The sequence below is a fragment of the Anser anser genome (genome assembly GCF_964211835.1).
Source record: "Anser anser genome assembly, contig: HAP1_SCAFFOLD_129, whole genome shotgun sequence".
Classification (NCBI taxonomy): Eukaryota; Metazoa; Chordata; class Aves; order Anseriformes; family Anatidae; genus Anser; species Anser anser.
This window is the reverse complement of record NW_028153757.1, coordinates 269,566-289,701: the sequence shown is the minus strand read 5'-3', so window position 1 is coordinate 289,701 and position 20,136 is coordinate 269,566. Positions and strand designations below refer to the sequence as shown.

The 20,136-nt window shown below is 50.2% G+C and overlaps 1 protein-coding gene across 2 annotated transcripts in view; it reads left to right on the top strand.

The window, feature by feature from the left end:
• Positions 1-269: 269 nt before the first annotated feature.
• Positions 270-20,136, top strand: part of LOC310891555 (zinc finger CCCH domain-containing protein 11A-like) — a 61,383-nt gene continuing 41,516 nt past the window's right edge. Inside the window, exons 1-3 of one of the 2 annotated variants that reach the window (XM_083853822.1) lie at positions 270-1,309; positions 1,726-1,787; positions 2,565-3,189. In XM_083853822.1, the coding sequence (XP_083709948.1) occupies positions 1,151-1,309; positions 1,726-1,787; positions 2,565-2,826 (483 nt within the window). In that variant the 5' untranslated portion in view covers positions 270-1,150 and the 3' untranslated portion in view covers positions 2,827-3,189. Of the gene's footprint in view, positions 1,310-1,725; positions 1,788-2,564; positions 3,190-20,136 lie in introns of those variants that run through there. The other variant, XM_083853821.1, reaches the window with a different exon arrangement.

The following is a 20,136-nucleotide window of genomic DNA, read 5'->3' as shown; positions in this document are numbered from 1 at the left end:
CGTTATGGAACACAAAGCTATCAGGTAATAAGATGCTTTAATACCTGCCCCGGTGAGGTGCTTCCCATATTGAGCAAGTTCCATTTGCTCAGGATCTGCTTTGCTTTTTCCTTCAATGCGGAGGATAAAAGAGTTTAAGGCTACAAAGTTCAAAGGCAAAGAAGGGCCAGAACATGCAACCATGTCTGTTTTCGTTAATTACGTGATGGTATTCTGTATTTCCCACTAGAAAATTAACACATTGAGGGGCTTTTTAGTCTAATTTTGGTATTCTGTTTTTTTCTGCCATCTGTTTATGGTATGAAGTCCTCCCTGTGTTGAGTTCAAGTTCACCTTCCTCTTTGGCATGTGTTGCTTAGCTTGACACGTGTATGTGTTTGTAAAGCATGCATCAGCATCTTAATGTGGGGGGCCAGTTTCTGTCAAAAATGACAGAGGATCAAAGGCCTCGTTGTTAACATTATATCAACTTTGTAAAATGAGATTGTGTGAGGGAGATAAGGAGGGCTTAAAGGCTGCATGCACTGCACATTGTAGCCTTTCTCTCTGTCTCACGGGACACGAGGAAATAAACACACAAAGAAAACAAGTACCCAGCTTTCTTTCGTTTCTTCTCCTGCCAGCCAGACGTTAGGTCAGGAATGGGAGACTAGAATATGACTCTACAAATTTGGATTTTGTAGAACAACTTAATAAATTTTGTGGGACATCACTGCAGGGGAGAGGAAGCTGGTACAACAGTTGCATACACTCTCTTGTCTTACTATACCTGCTGCTTTTCCTTTCCTAGAGGGAGCAAGACTTTAAATACAAAAGCTGTCAACATTTGTGAATCTTACTAGACTTCATACAACGTCTTAGAGTATTGCTTGCACTTGGGATCGCTCTGTGTCTGAGTTTCCCTCGTCCTGGATTATGATTTACTGTAGCCATTCACTTTCTTTGTTCCTTTGTATGGATTGTTGGTAGACGGAGTTTACTATGTGGAAGATATTGCTGAGAATCCAGGCAATGGCAGTGTAATTCTGCTGGCCAAATACAGTTAACTGTGTAGAAGGGCCGTGGAAATGAGGAAGAGAACGTGGATTTTTCATGAGGCAGAGCAAGACTGTATCAGTTCTCTCTTCCTTTTACTCTAGCCAACTTTAACATGTTTGCGAAGCCTTGGGATGGGAAAGTCGCTTCCCCCAAGAAGAAGGCACTGAAACGTAAGGCACCTGGCAGTTTTCCCTCTGCTGTAGCAGCTGTGAAACCACGGACTGCCTCCGACGCTGACACAATGGGACCTCCAGCCAAAAAAGCAGCTATGGTAAGGACAGGGGCTAATGCAGAAATGGATCCCTTGTAAAATTTATACCCTCCTCTAGGAGAAAAGATGGAAAACTCAAATGTTCTACAGGCCTTCTGTTTCCTTTTAAATCCAGTAGCTGCCTACAGAATTCTTGTAGTACCCTTCCATATTTATTAGATTAATGGCACTATTTACTTAGTCCTCTGTGATTCTGTGATTTCTCTGGTGTGGAGGATTTTGTCCATTAATGCTGTGTTCTTAAAAGACACAAGATCATTAGTAACCTCCAAGTGAATATTAACTTTCTTCAGGAGCACCTTGGTTTTGTATTTTGGCTAAGGCTCCGCAATGCCAGAGGAGAAGCAGCATGGAGGAAAAAGCTAGTAAGGAATCTTTTACCCATGAGTCCTAAACACTGTTTTGCTGCTTTCTAGGCTGTTCCAGCCACGCTGGAGCACGTCCCAGCCACCAGACTTGAAGAAAATCCCCAAAACAGGTGATGACCACAACTTGTTCTTTTTCTCAATCGGTGTATATCCCCAGTGAAACATAAGTTCTGTCACAGGTGGGGAAAAAAGGAGGGTTCTGAGATAATTAAAGCCCAAATCCATCAGAGGAATAAGTCACGTGAAATGACTTTCTAGCAGCTAGAAGGAATGCTTAATTAGACTTACTTTCTTTAAATGCTGCAAGTCGGTACAGCTTTCCAGTGACTTCTTGCTCTGTCTGAATACCTAAATGAGGATGAGGTGAAGTTCTTCTACTTCCTTGTGAGGTGATAAATGATGAGTAGTGTCCTCTGCCTTTTGGTCCTCAAGAATGCCACCCGAACAAACATACAAGGTGACAAGAGTGCAGGGAGAGCAGAGGGAAGTGATGGCTGCAGATCAGCTTCCTGTAGTGGGGAGCAAACTCTGCTGAGTGTGCCGTGGGAAAAATGACTAACTTAGTAAACAGATATTTGCAGATGGAGACTTCTTAACATTTTTACAGGAAAATTAAGCAAGGTGGCAAAGTGCCTCTTGCTACAAAAATTGAACCATCTCTGCTAGACTCCGGGTGCTCTGGCTTCACAGAGAAACCCCCAAACTGAAAAATGTACCTGCTAATATATTGGGCTCTAAATGTAGCCCTGGGTTAATTGAATAACAATCCCTGGGTAAGATTGAAGTGCAGGAGGGGTTGGCTACGGTTTTAAGAGCCGGTTTGCAGAAAAGGGATTTCCCGTTAAGAAATGGCATATACTGATTGTTCTCTTCCTTGCTCTGCCAAGACCTCAAGCACATCTTGGAAGCCAGGCAGAATCCGTGGAGCCAATGGAGTTCTCAAGCTCGACTTCAGCTTCTTCCCAGCTAGAAGAAGCAAGGACACGCCGGCTGAGTTCCACAGGCAACGCGCCCGTATCTGTAGACGAGGATTTAGAGATGCTACTTTGGGAACTCTCAGACGGCATACTGGAAGCCGAGCTCGACTTGGACCCAGGGAAGGATGAGGATGACCTCCTCCTTGAGCTTTCCAAGATGATTGATGATTGAACTGCATAGTCCTATGGTATATTAAAAAAAAAAAAAAAACAACAACAAAAAAAACCTCTTCTTCTTGTTGGATACCCCGAAGTGATTCTTTTTCTAACTGAGGCTTTGCAATGAGACTTAAAGCACAGTTGGATCTGGTAGAAATTGGCAGGATCTGCACTCAGTTGTCCTAAGTTTTCCTGCTGGTCAGAGTTAAGGTCTTGTGCATGGTTCCGTAACTATAGGTGGCTACCTTTGATATCAAGAGGACAAAGCACTTGTTTCTTTTGGCACAGAAAGATGTCCATCGGCACGCTGTGGTGGCTGTGAATTGACGTAGTGATGGAGCGATGCTCTGAAGGCTTAAACGGAAAGCTTCTTCCTTCCGCCCCCCCTTGGCACAGCTCGATGTTGGGCACATTGTGAAGCCTGAGTGTTCTGATTTCTCGGACAGCTGATACCCAAATCCCGGAGTTACTATGTCAACTCTTGACTTTTATTTGTGTATGCCATTGTTTTGACTGTAATCTTTTCAGATGATGAAGCTGTAGGGGCGGGAGGGAGCAAAATAATTATTCTAGCGTTGTGGACCAAACATGCTGCCAGGAGTGGTGGTGGTGGGGTCAGCCCACCCGGCCTTACTTTCAATTATCAGGGATGATAAAATGGTGTGAAAAGCAGCAGCTCTGCGATACGGCTACGCTACCCCCACTCCCTTCTCTTGTGCTGTACCAAAGTTCCCCCAAGCTTTGGTTGGTGCTTTTTGCTGGTGACAGTAGGACTCCAGGGCGAGTAGTCGGGACTCTCCTGCAGTAACTGGGTCAATTAAGGGTTGGTTTAAGTGCCTCCTGGTTATTAAAATAGCTCCCCTGAGCTGCTGGCTCTGCTGCCTGCTACAGCAAATGTTCGGGTGCCGTCAGCGTCGCACTTGGGCGTGGGCACTGACCCTGCGGAGGAGAGCTGAGACTCGCGTGTATTGTGTACCCTGCCGCCAGTGATCGTTTTCCCCTAGCAGATCTATTTTGAATCATTTCCCTAAATTTTAGAGGAACTTTAGGCTCTTTGTGCTATGATTTGTGAAGCTGTAGGGGCCCTCAGGCATTTGCTGCTGGCAGAGGAAAACCGCTTGTCGAATTTGTTGTAAATACTTTCTGTTTGGACAACAACGCCTGTGTGTGTGTGTGTGTGTGTGTGTGTGTGTGTGCACGCGTGCATGCTTTGACGACCCCCTGCGACGCCCCAGCTCCGCGAGGGAAGCTTTGAAGCGGCTCTGGGAAAACCTCTGCGGAAGAAACCGCTGCTAGTGACTTGCGGAAAAGGGACTCCACAATCAGTGAGATTGTAAAGTAGGTATGTTTATTCAGCGCTGGGCAGCACGGGAGGTCGTGGGCATGAAGATTGATGACTCTTCCTCGTCACCGCTAGTTGACCTCTTGTCTTTGCACAGACTCAGTTGCTCCTTGGCTCTTGTCCACCTGCAGGACCAGTTTCTCCCAGTTTCTTAAGACAGGCTCACTCTCTTATTAGGAGACTGACCTTGGTAAGGGGCCCAAGGCTTCTTGCTTTAGTTAATTGGCACAATGCACCATAGTTAGCAAAGACGCTAAGTAGCATCCTAGTTTAACGCTGTCAGCGCTCTATCTCTACTTGATAAGATTCTCCTAACTCCCTCTCTCACTGGAGCCCACGCAGCCCTCCGTCCTGCCGAAGGACTTCACGGGGACTTCTGCCGGCTCCGGGTGCCCGCACACAGACAGAAATGGCTTTGAGAGAAAACAATCAGGAGGAGGAGAGCTCAGAGACTGCGGCCGGCTTCGGCCACCTTCCCCTCGCTTTCCCTCTCCGTGTTCAAACCGAGCACTGTTCTGCCGTCAACCTTCGCTGCCTCTGCCCGCGGCGCCGGGCTTTCGCGGGTGCCATTGCTCCTCTACATATTTTATCCTTCCTTTTGTAAGGAATGGTCCAGCAATTCGTGTCACTAAGGGATTTGAAGGGTTACCATCGAGGCCCGGGTCTAGGTGATAAGAGAACAAAGGGGTTTTTAGGGAAAAGTGCTGACTACTGCAGGGGATGTTGCTAGAGTTTCTGAAATCCGGCGCAGAGGCTCCCAAACGAGGAGGAAGGGGGAGCTGAAGGACAATTGAAGGACAAAAGCCTGAGAGGAAGACAACCAGCATTCAGCCCGAGCAAGCCCCGAGAGACCACCAGAGACTGGTACGCAGGCGCCCCTGGGAGGGGTTTCGGATTCCGGAAACCAATTCTAATAACCCTGCCTCTTCTCGAAGTAGTAATGAATATGTATTAGCCTGGGAGCATCAAAACCAGCCGCCTTACGTAACAGGCGTGCGTCCTGGGGGAGCAGAGACTCCCGGCGCACCCAGCGCTGCTTGCTTGCCTCTATTCGTTTAATAAATTGTAAACTTTGATTGTAATCCTATTTGGATTTATAACAGCCATTTATAACACTTTTTATATTTGTATTTTATTTAAGGCTGTCTTGCCCCCCTCCCCCCCCAGCCTCGCTGCTCGCCAATAAAGCTGGCGCAGGGGCTAAGGGATTTGAAGGGCCTGCTTGTACACCTAAGGGATTTGAGGGCCTGCTTGTACACCTTTGGGGACTGCCTCTTTTGGGGGGGGGGGGGGGGGTGTTAGGAGCTGCTTGTATACTTTTTTAGGCATTCCTCTGAGAGGGGGTTGGGAGCTTCGTGTATACTGGGGGGGGAGGGCCTCCCTCGAGGTGGAAGCGGGGGGGGTTGGAGCGTTTCTACACTGTAGGGGCCTGCCTGTACACTTTTGGGGCCTGCCTTGGAGGGGTTGGGAACTGCTTGTACACCTTTGGGGCCTGCGTCTGCGCGGGGCGGGGGGGGTTAGGGGGTTGGAGCTGGTTTTAACCTTTCGGGCTTGCATCTGGAGGGGCTTGGGGCCTGCCTTTGGGGGGGGTGGTTGTGAGCTGCTTGTATACTGTAGGGGCCTGCTTGTACACCTTTGGGGCCTGCGTCTGGGGGGGGGTGGGAGCTGCTTGTACACTGTTAGGGCCTGCCTTGGGGGAGGGGTTGGGGCATGTGCCTTGGGGGCATGGGGTTGGGAGCTGCTTCTACGCTGTAGGGGTCTGGGTCTTGGGGGGTTGGGGCTGTTTGTACACCTTTGGGGCGTGCCTCTGGGGAGGATGGGGAGTTGCTTGTACACCTTTGAGGCCTGTGTCTGGGGGGGGGGTTGGGGCCTGTGCCGGGGGGGTTGGGAGCTGCTTGTACGCTCTAGGGTCCTCTGGCAGGCTTTGGGGCCTCCCTTTGAGGGGGGCAGTTGGGAGCTGGTTGTACACCTTTGGGGCCTGAGTCTGGGGTGTGGGGGCTGGGGCTGAGGCCTGGGGCCTGGGGCATGCCTCTGGGTGGTGGGGGGGGGGGTCCAGTTCATGGGGGGGGTGGGTTGGGAGCTGCTTGTGGACAGTTGGGGTCTGCATCCGGGTGTGGCTGGGGCCTGCTTGTAGACTTCTGCAGCCTGTGTCTGGTGTTTGGGGGCTTTTCTGTAGTGTTTGGGGATTGCATTTTGGCTTTGGGATGTGTCTAGAGCTTCTGGGGCCTAGCTGTAGTGCTTGGGGCCTGCGTCTGGGGCTTTTCTGTAGCATTTTGGTAGCGTGTTTGTGATTTGGGGTCTGTATCCAGGGTTTTGCCTTTTTTGTAGTTTTCAGCTTTGTGTCTGTTTCTTTGTTGGTTGCCTGGGGTTTGGGGTTTGGATCATTAGTCAGTGTCATTAGCGTCGGGGGGTTGATATGAAGGGTTAGGGTTGTGGTTAGAGTTGTTACGGTTAAAGAGAATAAGGATTTTAGGGTAAGGGGATCAAGGTTGTGGGAATAAAAATGTTTTTGCACAGAGTTACATCGTTTAGAGGGAAGGAAGGTGGTATTGATATATGCTTGCAGTGATAAGAAAGCTTAACAGACAACCTTGTAAAATGCAGACAACCAGAATCCTTAGAGCAATTGGGTGGAAATCACGGTGTAAGAAACATTACCACCTCAAAGAGGAAAACAGTCAAGAAAAAAATAAAATTGACTAGTAACAGGCCAGCAGCTGTGTATTTTCTGTGAAGCACTGGATAGATCGTGAACATGGATTACTCAGTCAATGGGGAAACTGGGGAGGGTCCTGGTCACCGAGAGGAAAAACAAAATTATATAAACTGTGTTATGGAACTAGTAGGTGGCTTGTGGGACGCCTGCCATTGCAATCGTGAATAAAAATGCTACCTCACTGAGATACTTGCCTGAGCCTATGGTATTGGTTACAGAGTGTTTCTAATAAGGTGTTAGGGTTTTAAGGTTTCAGGGCTAAGGCACTAGGGTTGGGTTTCAGGGTTAGGGTTTCCAGGGTTTAGGGTTAGGATTTTAAGGTTGTTAGGGTTGGAGTTATAAGGGTTAGGGTTTGGGGGTTAGTGTGTTAAGGTTTTAAAGTATTTTGTGGTTTTAGTGTTGATAGGGTTTTTAGGGTTAGGGTCTTAGGGTTTTAGTTATGGTCAGGTATTTAGGGTTAGGGTTTTAAGGTCTTATTTTTTTTTTTTTTAAGGTTAGGGTCTCCAGCGTTAGGGCTTTGAGAATCTTTACGTTTTGGGTTAGGGTTTAGAGGGTCTTAATTTTTAGGGTTAGGGCTTTTAGGCGTAGGTCTAGTGTGGTAAATTTTATCGGGTTAGGACTGTAAGGGTTTTTAGGGTTAGGGTTTCTAGGGTTTTTTGGGGTAGGGGTTAGGGTTAGATCCGTGGGAGCCGTAGTGTTAGGGGTCAGGGTTCTTAGGGGTAAGGCCCAATATTAGGGTGGAAGGCCAAACTAAGGGGGGAGCCCCCCCCAAAATTGAAGGGTCGAAGCCCCAATTTAGGGGAAGAAACGTCAAAATTGTGGGGTCCCCCAAAATTGGGCGGAAGAGCTCTTAATATTGGGGGAAACCCAAAAAAGGAGGGTGGGGGACTCTAAAATTGGGGGGACCCCCCCAAATTGGTTGTGTCCCCCCCAAAATTGGTTGTGTCCCCCCCAATTAGGGGAGGAACCCCCAAAATTGGGTGGGCGAACCCCCATATTGGGGGGGAAGAACACTTAAATGGAAGTGTGAAATTCCAGAATTGAATGTGGACCCCCCAGAACAGTCTTCAGGGGTTTAGTGTGGTAAATTTTATCAGGTTAGGGCTGTAAGGGTTTTTAGGGTTAGGGTTTCTAGGGTTTGTTGGGATAGGGGTTAGGGTTAGATCTGTGGTTGCCATAGCGTTAGGGGTCAAGGTTCTTAGGGGTTAGGCCTAATATTAGGGCGGAAGGCCAAAATAAGAGGGGGGGAGCCCCCCCCAAAATTGAAGGGTTGAAGCCCCAAGTTAGGGGAAGGAACGTCAAAATTGTGGGGTCCCCCAAAATTGGGCGGAAGAACTTTTAATATTAGGGGGGAACCCAAAAAAGGAGGGTGGGGGACTCTAAAATCGGTTGTGTCCCCCCCAAATTAGGGGAGGAACCCCCAAAATTGGGTGGGCGAACCCCCAAATTGGGGGGAAGAAGACTTAAATGGAAGTGTGAAATTCCAGAATTGGATGTGGACCCCCCAGAACAGTCTTCAGGGGTTTAGTGTGGTAAATTTTATCGGGTTAGGGCTGTAAGGGTTTTTAGGGTTAGGGTTTCTAGGGTTTGTTGGGGTAGGGGTTAGGGTTAGATCCGTGGTTGCCATAGGGTTAGGGGTCAAGGTTCTTAGGGGTTAGGCCTAATATTAGGGCGGAAGGCCAAAATAAGAGGGGGGAGCCCCCCCCAAAATCGAAGGGTTGAAGCCCAAAGTTAGGGGAAGGAACGGCCAAATTGTGGGGTCCCCCAAAATTGGGCGGAAGAACTCTTTAATATTAGGGGGGAACCCAAAAAAGGAGGGTGGGGGACTCTACAATTGGGGGGGACCCCCAAAATTGGTCGGGTCCCCCCAAATTAGGGGAGGAACCCCCAAAATTGGGTGGGTGAACCCCCAAATTGGGGGGAAGAAGACTTAAATGGAAGTGTGAAATTCCAGAATTGAATGTGGACCCCCCCCAGACCTGGGGAGGAATCCCCAAACTTGGGGGGGACCCCCAAAATTGGGGTTAAAGCCCCAGATCCCGGGGAGCTAAGCCCCAAATTAAGGGAAGGAACCTCAAACATGTGGTGAGAACCCCAACATTGGGGGAAAGAACCTTAATATTAGGGTGGCAGGCCAAGAAAGGATGGTGGGGGCCTCCAAAATTGTGGGGGGCTTGGAATTGGGGGGAATCCCCAAAATGGAGGGGGAACCCCAAAAGTGGGGGGGGGGCGAAGCACCAAATTAGGGGAAGGAACCCCAAAATTGCGGGAAAGAACTCTGAAATGGAGAGCTGAAAACCCGAAATTGAGGGGAAACCCCCCAAAACGGCGGGAAAACCCTCCATAAACACGAAACCGGTAATGTAACAGAGCAAAAAATGGCGTCCTACGGCAAGGTGCGAGGCTCAATTTTCTGGGGAGTGCTGGGAAATGTAGTTCTTGGCCACCGGGTTTCCGGGAGTCCATATTGTTTTCCCAGAGCATGCCGGGAGATGTAGTTCTCGGACACTGGGCTTCCGGGAGGCCATGTTGGTTTCCCATCTTTGCTAGACTCCGGGTGCTCTGGCTTCACAGAGAAACCCCCAAACTGAAAAATGTACCTGCTAATATATTGGGCTCTAAATGTAGCCCTGGGTTAATTGAATAACAATCCCTGGGTAAGATTGAAGTGCAGGAGGGGTTGGCTACGGTTTTAAGAGCCGGTTTGCAGAAAAGGGATTTCCCGTTAAGAAATGGCATATACTGATTGTTCTCTTCCTTGCTCTGCCAAGACCTCAAGCACATCTTGGAAGCCAGGCAGAATCCGTGGAGCCAATGGAGTTCTCAAGCTCGACTTCAGCTTCTTCCCAGCTAGAAGAAGCAAGGACACGCCGGCTGAGTTCCACAGGCAACGCGCCCGTATCTGTAGACGAGGATTTAGAGATGCTACTTTGGGAACTCTCAGACGGCATACTGGAAGCCGAGCTCGACTTGGACCCAGGGAAGGATGAGGATGACCTCCTCCTTGAGCTTTCCAAGATGATTGATGATTGAACTGCATAGTCCTATGGTATATTAAAAAAAAAAAAAAAAAAAGAAAAAAAAGAAAACAACTCTTCTTCTTGTTGGATACCCTGAGGTGATCCTTTTTCTAACTGAGGCTTTGCAATGAGACTTAAAGCACAGTTGGAACTGGTAGAAATTGGCAGGATCTGCACTCAGTTGTCCTAAGTTTTCCTGCTGGTCAGAGTTAAGGTCTTGTGCATGGTTCCGTAACTATAGGTGGCTACCTTTGATATCAAGAGGACAAAGCACTTGTTTCTTTTGGCACAGAAAGATGTCCATCGGCACGCTGTGGTGGCTGTGAATTGACGTAGTGATGGAGCGATGCTCTGAAGGCTTAAACGGAAAGCTTCTTCCTTCCGCCCCCCTTGGCACAGCTCGATGTTGGGCACATTGTGAAGCCTGGGTGTTCTGATTTCTCGGACAGTTGATACCCAAATCCCGGAGTTACTATGTCAACTCTTGACTTTTATTTGTGTATGCCATTGTTTTGACTGTAATCTTTTCAGATGATGAAGCTGTAAGGGCGGGAGGGAGCAAAATAATTATTCTAGCGTTGTGGACCAAACATGCTGCCAGGAGTGGTGGTGGTGGGGTCAGCCCACCCGGCCTTACTTTCAATTATCAGGGATGATAAAATGGTGTGAAAAGCAGCAGCTCTGCGATACGGCTACGCTACCCCCACTCCCTTCTCTTGTGCTGTACCAAAGTTCCCCCAAGCTTTGGTTGGTGCTTTTTGCTGGTGACAGTAGGACTCCAGGGCGAGTAGTCGGGACTCTCCTGCAGTAACTGGGTCAATTAAGGGTTGGTTTAAGTGCCTCCTGGTTTTTAAAATTGCTCCCCTGAGCTGCTGGCTCTGCTGCCTGCTACAGCAAATGTTCGGGTGCCGTCAGCGTCGCACTTGGGCGTGGGCACTGACCCTGCGGAGGAGAGCTGAGACTCGCGTGTATTGTGTACCCTGCCGCCAGTGATCGTTTTCCCCTAGCAGATCTATTTTGAATCATTTCCCTAAATTTTAGAGGAACTTTAGGCTCTTTGTGCTATGATTTGTGAAGCTGTAGGGGCCCTCAGGCATTTGCTGCTGGCAGAGGAAAACCGCTTGTCGAATTTGTTGTAAATACTTTCTGTTTGGACAACAACGCCTGTGTGTGTGTGTGTGTGTGTGTGTGTGTGTGTGTGCGTGCTTTGACGACCCCCTGCGACGCCCCAGCTCCGCGAGGGAAGCTTTGAAGCGGCTCTGGGAAAACCTCTGCGGAAGAAACCGCTGCTAGTGACTTGCGGAAAAGGGACTCCACAATCAGTGAGATTGTAAAGTAGGTATGTTTATTCAGCGCTGGGCAGCACGGGAGGTCGTGGGCATGAAGATTGATGACTCTTCCTCGTCACCGCTAGTTGACCTCTTGTCTTTGCACAGACTCAGTTGCTCCTTGGCTCTTGTCCATCTGCAGGACCAGTTTCTCCCAGTTTCTTAAGACAGGCTCACTCTCTTATTAGGAGACTGACCTTGGTAAGGGGCCCAAGGCTTCTTGCTTTAGTTAATTGGCACAATGCACCATAGTTAGCAAAGACGCTAAGTAGCATCCTAGTTTAACGCTGTCAGCGCTCTATCTCTACTTGATAAGATTCTCCTAACTCCCTCTCTCACTGGAGCCCACGCAGCCCTCCGTCCTGCCGAAGGACTTCACGGGGACTTCTGCCGGCTCCGGGTGCCCGCACACAGACAGAAATGGCTTTGAGAGAAAACAATCAGGAGGAGGAGAGCTCAGAGACTGCGGCCGGCTTCGGCCACCTTCCCCTCGCTTTCCCTCTCCGTGTTCAAACCGAGCACTGTTCTGCCGTCAACCTTCGCTGCCTCTGCCCGCGGCGCCGGGCTTTCGCGGGTGCCATTGCTCCTCTACATATTTTATCCTTCCTTTTGTAAGGAATGGTCCAGCAATTCGTGTCACTAAGGGATTTGAAGGGTTACCATCGAGGCCCGGGTCTAGGTGATAAGAGAACAAAGGGGTTTTTAGGGAAAAGTGCTGACTACTGCAGGGGATGTTGCTAGAGTTTCTGAAATCCGGCGCAGAGGCTCCCAAACGAGGAGGAAGGGGGAGCTGAAGGACAATTGAAGGACAAAAGCCTGAGAGGAAGACAACCAGCATTCAGCCCGAGCAAGCCCCGAGAGACCACCAGAGACTGGTACGCAGGCGCCCCTGGGAGGGGTTTCGGATTCCGGAAACCAATTCTAATAACCCTGCCTCTTCTCGAAGTAGTAATGAATATGTATTAGCCTGGGAGCATCAAAACCAGCCGCCTTACGTAACAGGCGTGCGTCCTGGGGGAGCAGAGACTCCCGGCGCACCCAGCGCTGCTTGCTTGCCTCTATTCGTTTAATAAATTGTAAACTTTGATTGTAATCCTATTTGGATTTATAACAGCCATTTATAACACTTTTTATATTTGTATTTTATTTAAGGCTGTCTTGCCCCCCTCCCCCCCCAGCCTCGCTGCTCGCCAATAAAGCTGGCGCAGGGGCTAAGGGATTTGAAGGGCCTGCTTGTACACCTAAGGGATTTGAGGGCCTGCTTGTACACCTTTGGGGACTGCCTCTTTTGGGGGGGGGAGGGGGGGGGGGTGTTAGGAGCTGCTTGTATACTTTTTTAGGCATTCCTCTGAGAGGGGGTTGGGAGCTTCGTGTATACTGGGGGGGGAGGGCCTCCCTCGAGGTGGAAGCGGGGGGGGTTGGAGCGTTTCTACACTGTAGGGGCCTGCCTGTACACTTTTGGGGCCTGCCTTGGAGGGGTTGGGAACTGCTTGTACACCTTTGGGGCCTGCGTCTGCGCGGGGCGGGGGGGGTTAGGGGGTTGGAGCTGGTTTTAACCTTTCGGGCTTGCATCTGGAGGGGCTTGGGGCCTGCCTTTGGGGGGGTGGTTGTGAGCTGCTTGTATACTGTAGGGGCCTGCTTGTACACCTTTGGGGCCTGCGTCTGGGGGGGGGTGGGAGCTGCTTGTACACTGTTAGGGCCTGCCTTGGGGGAGGGGTTGGGGCATGTGCCTTGGGGGCATGGGGTTGGGAGCTGCTTCTACGCTGTAGGGGTCTGGGTTTTGGGGGGTTGGGGCTGTTTGTACACCTTTGGGGCGTGCCTCTGGGGAGGATGGGGAGTTGCTTGTACACCTTTGGGGCCTGTGTCTGGGGGGGGGTTGGGGCCTGTGCCGGGGGGGTTGGGAGCTGCTTGTACGCTCTAGGGTCCTCTGGCAGGCTTTGGGGCCTCCCTTTGAGGGGGGCAGTTGGGAGCTGGTTGTACACCTTTGGGGCCTGAGTCTGGGGTGTGGGGGCTGGGGCTGAGGCCTGGGGCCTGGGGCATGCATCTGGGTGGTGGTGGGGGGGGGGTCCAGTTCATGGGGGGGGTGGGTTGGGAGCTGCTTGTGGACAGTTGGGGTCTGCATCCGGGTGTGGCTGGGGCCTGCTTGTAGACTTCTGCAGCCTGTGTCTGGTGTTTGGGGGCTTTTCTGTAGTGTTTGGGGATTGCATTTTGGCTTTGGGATGTGTCTAGAGCTTCTGGGGCCTAGCTGTAGTGCTTGGGGCCTGCGTCTGGGGCTTTTCTGTAGCATTTTGGTAGCGTGTTTGTGATTTGGGGTCTGTATCCAGGGTTTTGCCTTTTTTGTAGTTTTCAGCTTTGTGTCTGTTTCTTTGTTGGTTGCCTGGGGTTTGGGGTTTGGATCATTAGTCAGTGTCATTAGCGTCGGGGGGTTGATATGAAGGGTTAGGGTTGTGGTTAGAGTTGTTACGGTTAAAGAGAATAAGGATTTTAGGGTAAGGGGATCAAGGTTGTGGGAATAAAAATGTTTTTGCACAGAGTTACATCGTTTAGAGGGAAGGAGGGTGGTATTGATATATGCTTGCAGTGATAAGAAAGCTTAACAGACAACCTTGTAAAATGCAGACAACCAGAATCCTTAGAGCAATTGGGTGGAAATCACGGTGTAAGAAACATTACCACCTCAAAGAGGAAAACAGTCAAGAAAAAAATAAAATTGACTAGTAACAGGCCAGCAGCTGTGTATTTTCTGTGAAGCACTGGATAGATCGTGAACATGGATTACTCAGTCAATGGGGAAACTGGGGAGGGTCCTGGTCACCGAGAGGTAAAACAAAATTATATAAACTGTGTTATGGAACTAGTAGGTGGCTTGTGGGACGCCTGCCATTGCAATCGTGAATAAAAATGCTACCTCACTGAGATACTTGCCTGAGCCTATGGTATTGGTTACAGAGTGTTTCTAATAAGGTGTTAGGGTTTTAAGATTTCAGGGCTAAGGCACTAGGGTTGGGTTTCAGGGTTAGGGTTTCCAGGGTTTAGGGTTAGGATTTTAAGGTTGTTAGGGTTGGAGTTATAAGGGTTAGGGTTTGGGGGTTAGTGTGTTAAGGTTTTAAAGTATTTTGTGGTTTTAGTGTTGATAGGGTTTTTAGGGTTAGGGTCTTAGGGTTTTAGTTATGGTCAGGTATTTAGGGTTAGGGTTTTAAGGTCTTTTTTTTTTTTTTTAAGGTTAGGGTCTCCAGCGTTAGGGCTTTGAGAATCTTTACGTTTTGGGTTAGGGTTTAGAGGGTCTTAATTTTTAGGGTTAGGGCTTTTAGGCGTAGGTCTAGTGTGGTAAATTTTATCGGGTTAGGACTGTAAGGGTTTTTAGGGTTAGGGTTTCTAGGGTTTTTTGGGGTAGGGGTTAGGGTTAGATCCGTGGGAGCCGTAGTGTTAGGGGTCAGGGTTCTTAGGGGTAAGGCCCAATATTAGGGTGGAAGGCCAAACTAAGGGGGGAGCCCCCCCCAAAATTGAAGGGTCGAAGCCCCAATTTAGGGGAAGAAACGTCAAAATTGTGGGGTCCCCCAAAATTGGGCGGAAGAGCTCTTAATATTGGGGGAAACCCAAAAAAGGAGGGTGGGGGACTCTAAAATTGGGGGGACCCCCCCAAATTGGTTGTGTCCCCCCAAAAATTGGTTGTGTCCCCCCCAATTAGGGGAGGAACCCCCAAAATTGGGTGGGCGAACCCCCATATTGGGGGGGCAGAACACTTAAATGGAAGTGTGAAATTCCAGAATTGAATGTGGACCCCCCAGAACAGTCTTCAGGGGTTTAGTGTGGTAAATTTTATCGGGTTAGGGCTGTAAGGGTTTTTAGGGTTAGGGTTTCTAGGGTTTGTTGGGGTAGGGGTTAGGGTTAGATCTGTGGTTGCCATAGCGTTAGGGGTCAAGGTTCTTAGGGGTTAGGCCTAATATTAGGGCGGAAGGCCAAAATAAGAGGGTGGGAGCCCCCCCCAAAATTGAAGGGTTGAAGCCCCAAGTTAGGGGAAGGAACGTCAAAATTGTGGGGTCCCCCAAAATTGGGCGGAAGAACTTTTAATATTAGGGGGGAACCCAAAAAAGGAGGGTGGGGGACTCTAAAATCGGTTGTGTCCCCCCCAAATTAGGGGAGGAACCCCCAAAATTGGGTGGGCGAACCCCCAAATTGGGGGGAAGAAGACTTAAATGGAAGTGTGAAATTCCAGAATTGGATGTGGACCCCCCAGAACAGTCTTCAGGGGTTTAGTGTGGTAAATTTTATCGGGTTAGGGCTGTAAGGGTTTTTAGGGTTAGGGTTTCTAGGGTTTGTTGGGGTAGGGGTTAGGGTTAGATCCGTGGTTGCCATAGGGTTAGGGGTCAAGGTTCTTAGGGGTTAGGCCTAATATTAGGGCGGAAGGCCAAAATAAGAGGGGGGAGCCCCCCCCAAAATCGAAGGGTTGAAGCCCAAAGTTAGGGGAAGGAACGGCCAAATTGTGGGGTCCCCCAAAATTGGGCGGAAGAACTCTTTAATATTAGGGGGGAACCCAAAAAAGGAGGGTGGGGGACTCTACAATTGGGGGGGACCCCCAAAATTGGTCGGGTCCCCCCAAATTAGGGGAGGAACCCCCAAAATTGGGTGGGTGAACCCCCAAATTGGGGGGAAGAAGACTTAAATGGAAGTGTGAAATTCCAGAATTGAATGTGGACCCCCCCCAGACCTGGGGAGGAATCCCCAAACTTGGGGGGGACCCCCAAAATTGGGGTTAAAGCCCCAGATCCCGGGGAGCTAAGCCCCAAATTAAGGGAAGGAACCTCAAACATGTGGTGAGAACCCCAACATTGGGGGAAAGAACCTTAATATTAGGGTGGCAGGCCAAGAAAGGATGGTGGGGGCCTCCAAAATTGTGGGGGGCTTGGAATTGGGGGGAATCCCCAAAATGGAGGGGGAACCCCAAAAGTGGGGGGGGGGCGAAGCACCAAATTAGGGGAAGGAACCCCAAAATTGCGGGAAAGAACTCTGAAATGGAGAGCTGAAAACCCGAAATTGAGGGGAAACCCCCCAAAACGGCGGGAAAACCCTCCATAAACACGAAACCGGTAATGTAACAGAGCAAAAAATGGCGTCCTACGGCAAGGTGCGAGGCTCAATTTTCTGGGGAGTGCTGGGAAATGTAGTTCTTGGCCACCGGGTTTCCGGGAGTCCATATTGTTTTCCCAGAGCATGCCGGGAGATGTAGTTCTCGGACACTGGGCTTCCGGGAGGCCATGTTGGTTTCCCATCTTTGCTAGACTCCGGGTGCTCTGGCTTCACAGAGAAACCCCCAAACTGAAAAATGTACCTGCTAATATATTGGGCTCTAAATGTAGCCCTGGGTTAATTGAATAACAATCCCTGGGTAAGATTGAAGTGCAGGAGGGGTTGGCTACGGTTTTAAGAGCCGGTTTGCAGAAAAGGGATTTCCCGTTAAGAAATGGCATATACTGATTGTTCTCTTCCTTGCTCTGCCAAGACCTCAAGCACATCTTGGAAGCCAGGCAGAATCCGTGGAGCCAATGGAGTTCTCAAGCTCGACTTCAGCTTCTTCCCAGCTAGAAGAAGCAAGGACACGCCGGCTGAGTTCCACAGGCAACGCGCCCGTATCTGTAGACGAGGATTTAGAGATGCTACTTTGGGAACTCTCAGACGGCATACTGGAAGCCGAGCTCGACTTGGACCCAGGGAAGGATGAGGATGACCTCCTCCTTGAGCTTTCCAAGATGATTGATGATTGAACTGCATAGTCCTATGGTATATTAAAAAAAAAAAAAAAAAAAGAAAAAAAAGAAAACAACTCTTCTTCTTGTTGGATACCCTGAGGTGATCCTTTTTCTAACTGAGGCTTTGCAATGAGACTTAAAGCACAGTTGGAACTGGTAGAAATTGGCAGGATCTGCACTCAGTTGTCCTAAGTTTTCCTGCTGGTCAGAGTTAAGGTCTTGTGCATGGTTCCGTAACTATAGGTGGCTACCTTTGATATCAAGAGGACAAAGCACTTGTTTCTTTTGGCACAGAAAGATGTCCATCGGCACGCTGTGGTGGCTGTGAATTGACGTAGTGATGGAGCGATGCTCTGAAGGCTTAAACGGAAAGCTTCTTCCTTCCGCCCCCCTTGGCACAGCTCGATGTTGGGCACATTGTGAAGCCTGGGTGTTCTGATTTCTCGGACAGTTGATACCCAAATCCCGGAGTTACTATGTCAACTCTTGACTTTTATTTGTGTATGCCATTGTTTTGACTGTAATCTTTTCAGATGATGAAGCTGTAAGGGCGGGAGGGAGCAAAATAATTATTCTAGCGTTGTGGACCAAACATGCTGCCAGGAGTGGTGGTGGTGGGGTCAGCCCACCCGGCCTTACTTTCAATTATCAGGGATGATAAAATGGTGTGAAAAGCAGCAGCTCTGCGATACGGCTACGCTACCCCCACTCCCTTCTCTTGTGCTGTACCAAAGTTCCCCCAAGCTTTGGTTGGTGCTTTTTGCTGGTGACAGTAGGACTCCAGGGCGAGTAGTCGGGACTCTCCTGCAGTAACTGGGTCAATTAAGGGTTGGTTTAAGTGCCTCCTGGTTTTTAAAATTGCTCCCCTGAGCTGCTGGCTCTGCTGCCTGCTACAGCAAATGTTCGGGTGCCGTCAGCGTCGCACTTGGGCGTGGGCACTGACCCTGCGGAGGAGAGCTGAGACTCGCGTGTATTGTGTACCCTGCCGCCAGTGATCGTTTTCCCCTAGCAGATCTATTTTGAATCATTTCCCTAAATTTTAGAGGAACTTTAGGCTCTTTGTGCTATGATTTGTGAAGCTGTAGGGGCCCTCAGGCATTTGCTGCTGGCAGAGGAAAACCGCTTGTCGAATTTGTTGTAAATACTTTCTGTTTGGACAACAACGCCTGTGTGTGTGTGTGTGTGTGTGTGTGTGTGTGTGTGCGTGCTTTGACGACCCCCTGCGACGCCCCAGCTCCGCGAGGGAAGCTTTGAAGCGGCTCTGGGAAAACCTCTGCGGAAGAAACCGCTGCTAGTGACTTGCGGAAAAGGGACTCCACAATCAGTGAGATTGTAAAGTAGGTATGTTTATTCAGCGCTGGGCAGCACGGGAGGTCGTGGGCATGAAGATTGATGACTCTTCCTCGTCACCGCTAGTTGACCTCTTGTCTTTGCACAGACTCAGTTGCTCCTTGGCTCTTGTCCATCTGCAGGACCAGTTTCTCCCAGTTTCTTAAGACAGGCTCACTCTCTTATTAGGAGACTGACCTTGGTAAGGGGCCCAAGGCTTCTTGCTTTAGTTAATTGGCACAATGCACCATAGTTAGCAAAGACGCTAAGTAGCATCCTAGTTTAACGCTGTCAGCGCTCTATCTCTACTTGATAAGATTCTCCTAACTCCCTCTCTCACTGGAGCCCACGCAGCCCTCCGTCCTGCCGAAGGACTTCACGGGGACTTCTGCCGGCTCCGGGTGCCCGCACACAGACAGAAATGGCTTTGAGAGAAAACAATCAGGAGGAGGAGAGCTCAGAGACTGCGGCCGGCTTCGGCCACCTTCCCCTCGCTTTCCCTCTCCGTGTTCAAACCGAGCACTGTTCTGCCGTCAACCTTCGCTGCCTCTGCCCGCGGCGCCGGGCTTTCGCGGGTGCCATTGCTCCTCTACATATTTTATCCTTCCTTTTGTAAGGAATGGTCCAGCAATTCGTGTCACTAAGGGATTTGAAGGGTTACCATCGAGGCCCGGGTCTAGGTGATAAGAGAACAAAGGGGTTTTTAGGGAAAAGTGCTGACTACTGCAGGGGATGTTGCTAGAGTTTCTGAAATCCGGCGCAGAGGCTCCCAAACGAGGAGGAAGGGGGAGCTGAAGGACAATTGAAGGACAAAAGCCTGAGAGGAAGACAACCAGCATTCAGCCCGAGCAAGCCCCGAGAGACCACCAGAGACTGGTACGCAGGCGCCCCTGGGAGGGGTTTCGGATTCCGGAAACCAATTCTAATAACCCTGCCTCTTCTCGAAGTAGTAATGAATATGTATTAGCCTGGGAGCATCAAAACCAGCCGCCTTACGTAACAGGCGTGCGTCCTGGGGGAGCAGAGACTCCCGGCGCACCCAGCGCTGCTTGCTTGCCTCTATTCGTTTAATAAATTGTAAACTTTGATTGTAATCCTATTTGGATTTATAACAGCCATTTATAACACTTTTTATATTTGTATTTTATTTAAGGCTGTCTTGCCCCCCTCCCCCCCCAGCCTCGCTGCTCGCCAATAAAGCTGGCGCAGGGGCTAAGGGATTTGAAGGGCCTGCTTGTACACCTAAGGGATTTGAGGGCCTGCTTGTACACCTTTGGGGACTGCCTCTTTTGGGGGGGGGAGGGGGGGGGGGTGTTAGGAGCTGCTTGTATACTTTTTTAGGCATTCCTCTGAGAGGGGGTTGGGAGCTTCGTGTATACTGGGGGGGGAGGGCCTCCCTCGAGGTGGAAGCGGGGGGGGTTGGAGCGTTTCTACACTGTAGGGGCCTGCCTGTACACTTTTGGGGCCTGCCTTGGAGGGGTTGGGAACTGCTTGTACACCTTTGGGGCCTGCGTCTGCGCGGGGCGGGGGGGGTTAGGGGGTTGGAGCTGGTTTTAACCTTTCGGGCTTGCATCTGGAGGGGCTTGGGGCCTGCCTTTGGGGGGGTGGTTGTGAGCTGCTTGTATACTGTAGGGGCCTGCTTGTACACCTTTGGGGCCTGCGTCTGGGGGGGGGTGGGAGCTGCTTGTACACTGTTAGGGCCTGCCTTGGGGGAGGGGTTGGGGCATGTGCCTTGGGGGCATGGGGTTGGGAGCTGCTTCTACGCTGTAGGGGTCTGGGTTTTGGGGGGTTGGGGCTGTTTGTACACCTTTGGGGCGTGCCTCTGGGGAGGATGGGGAGTT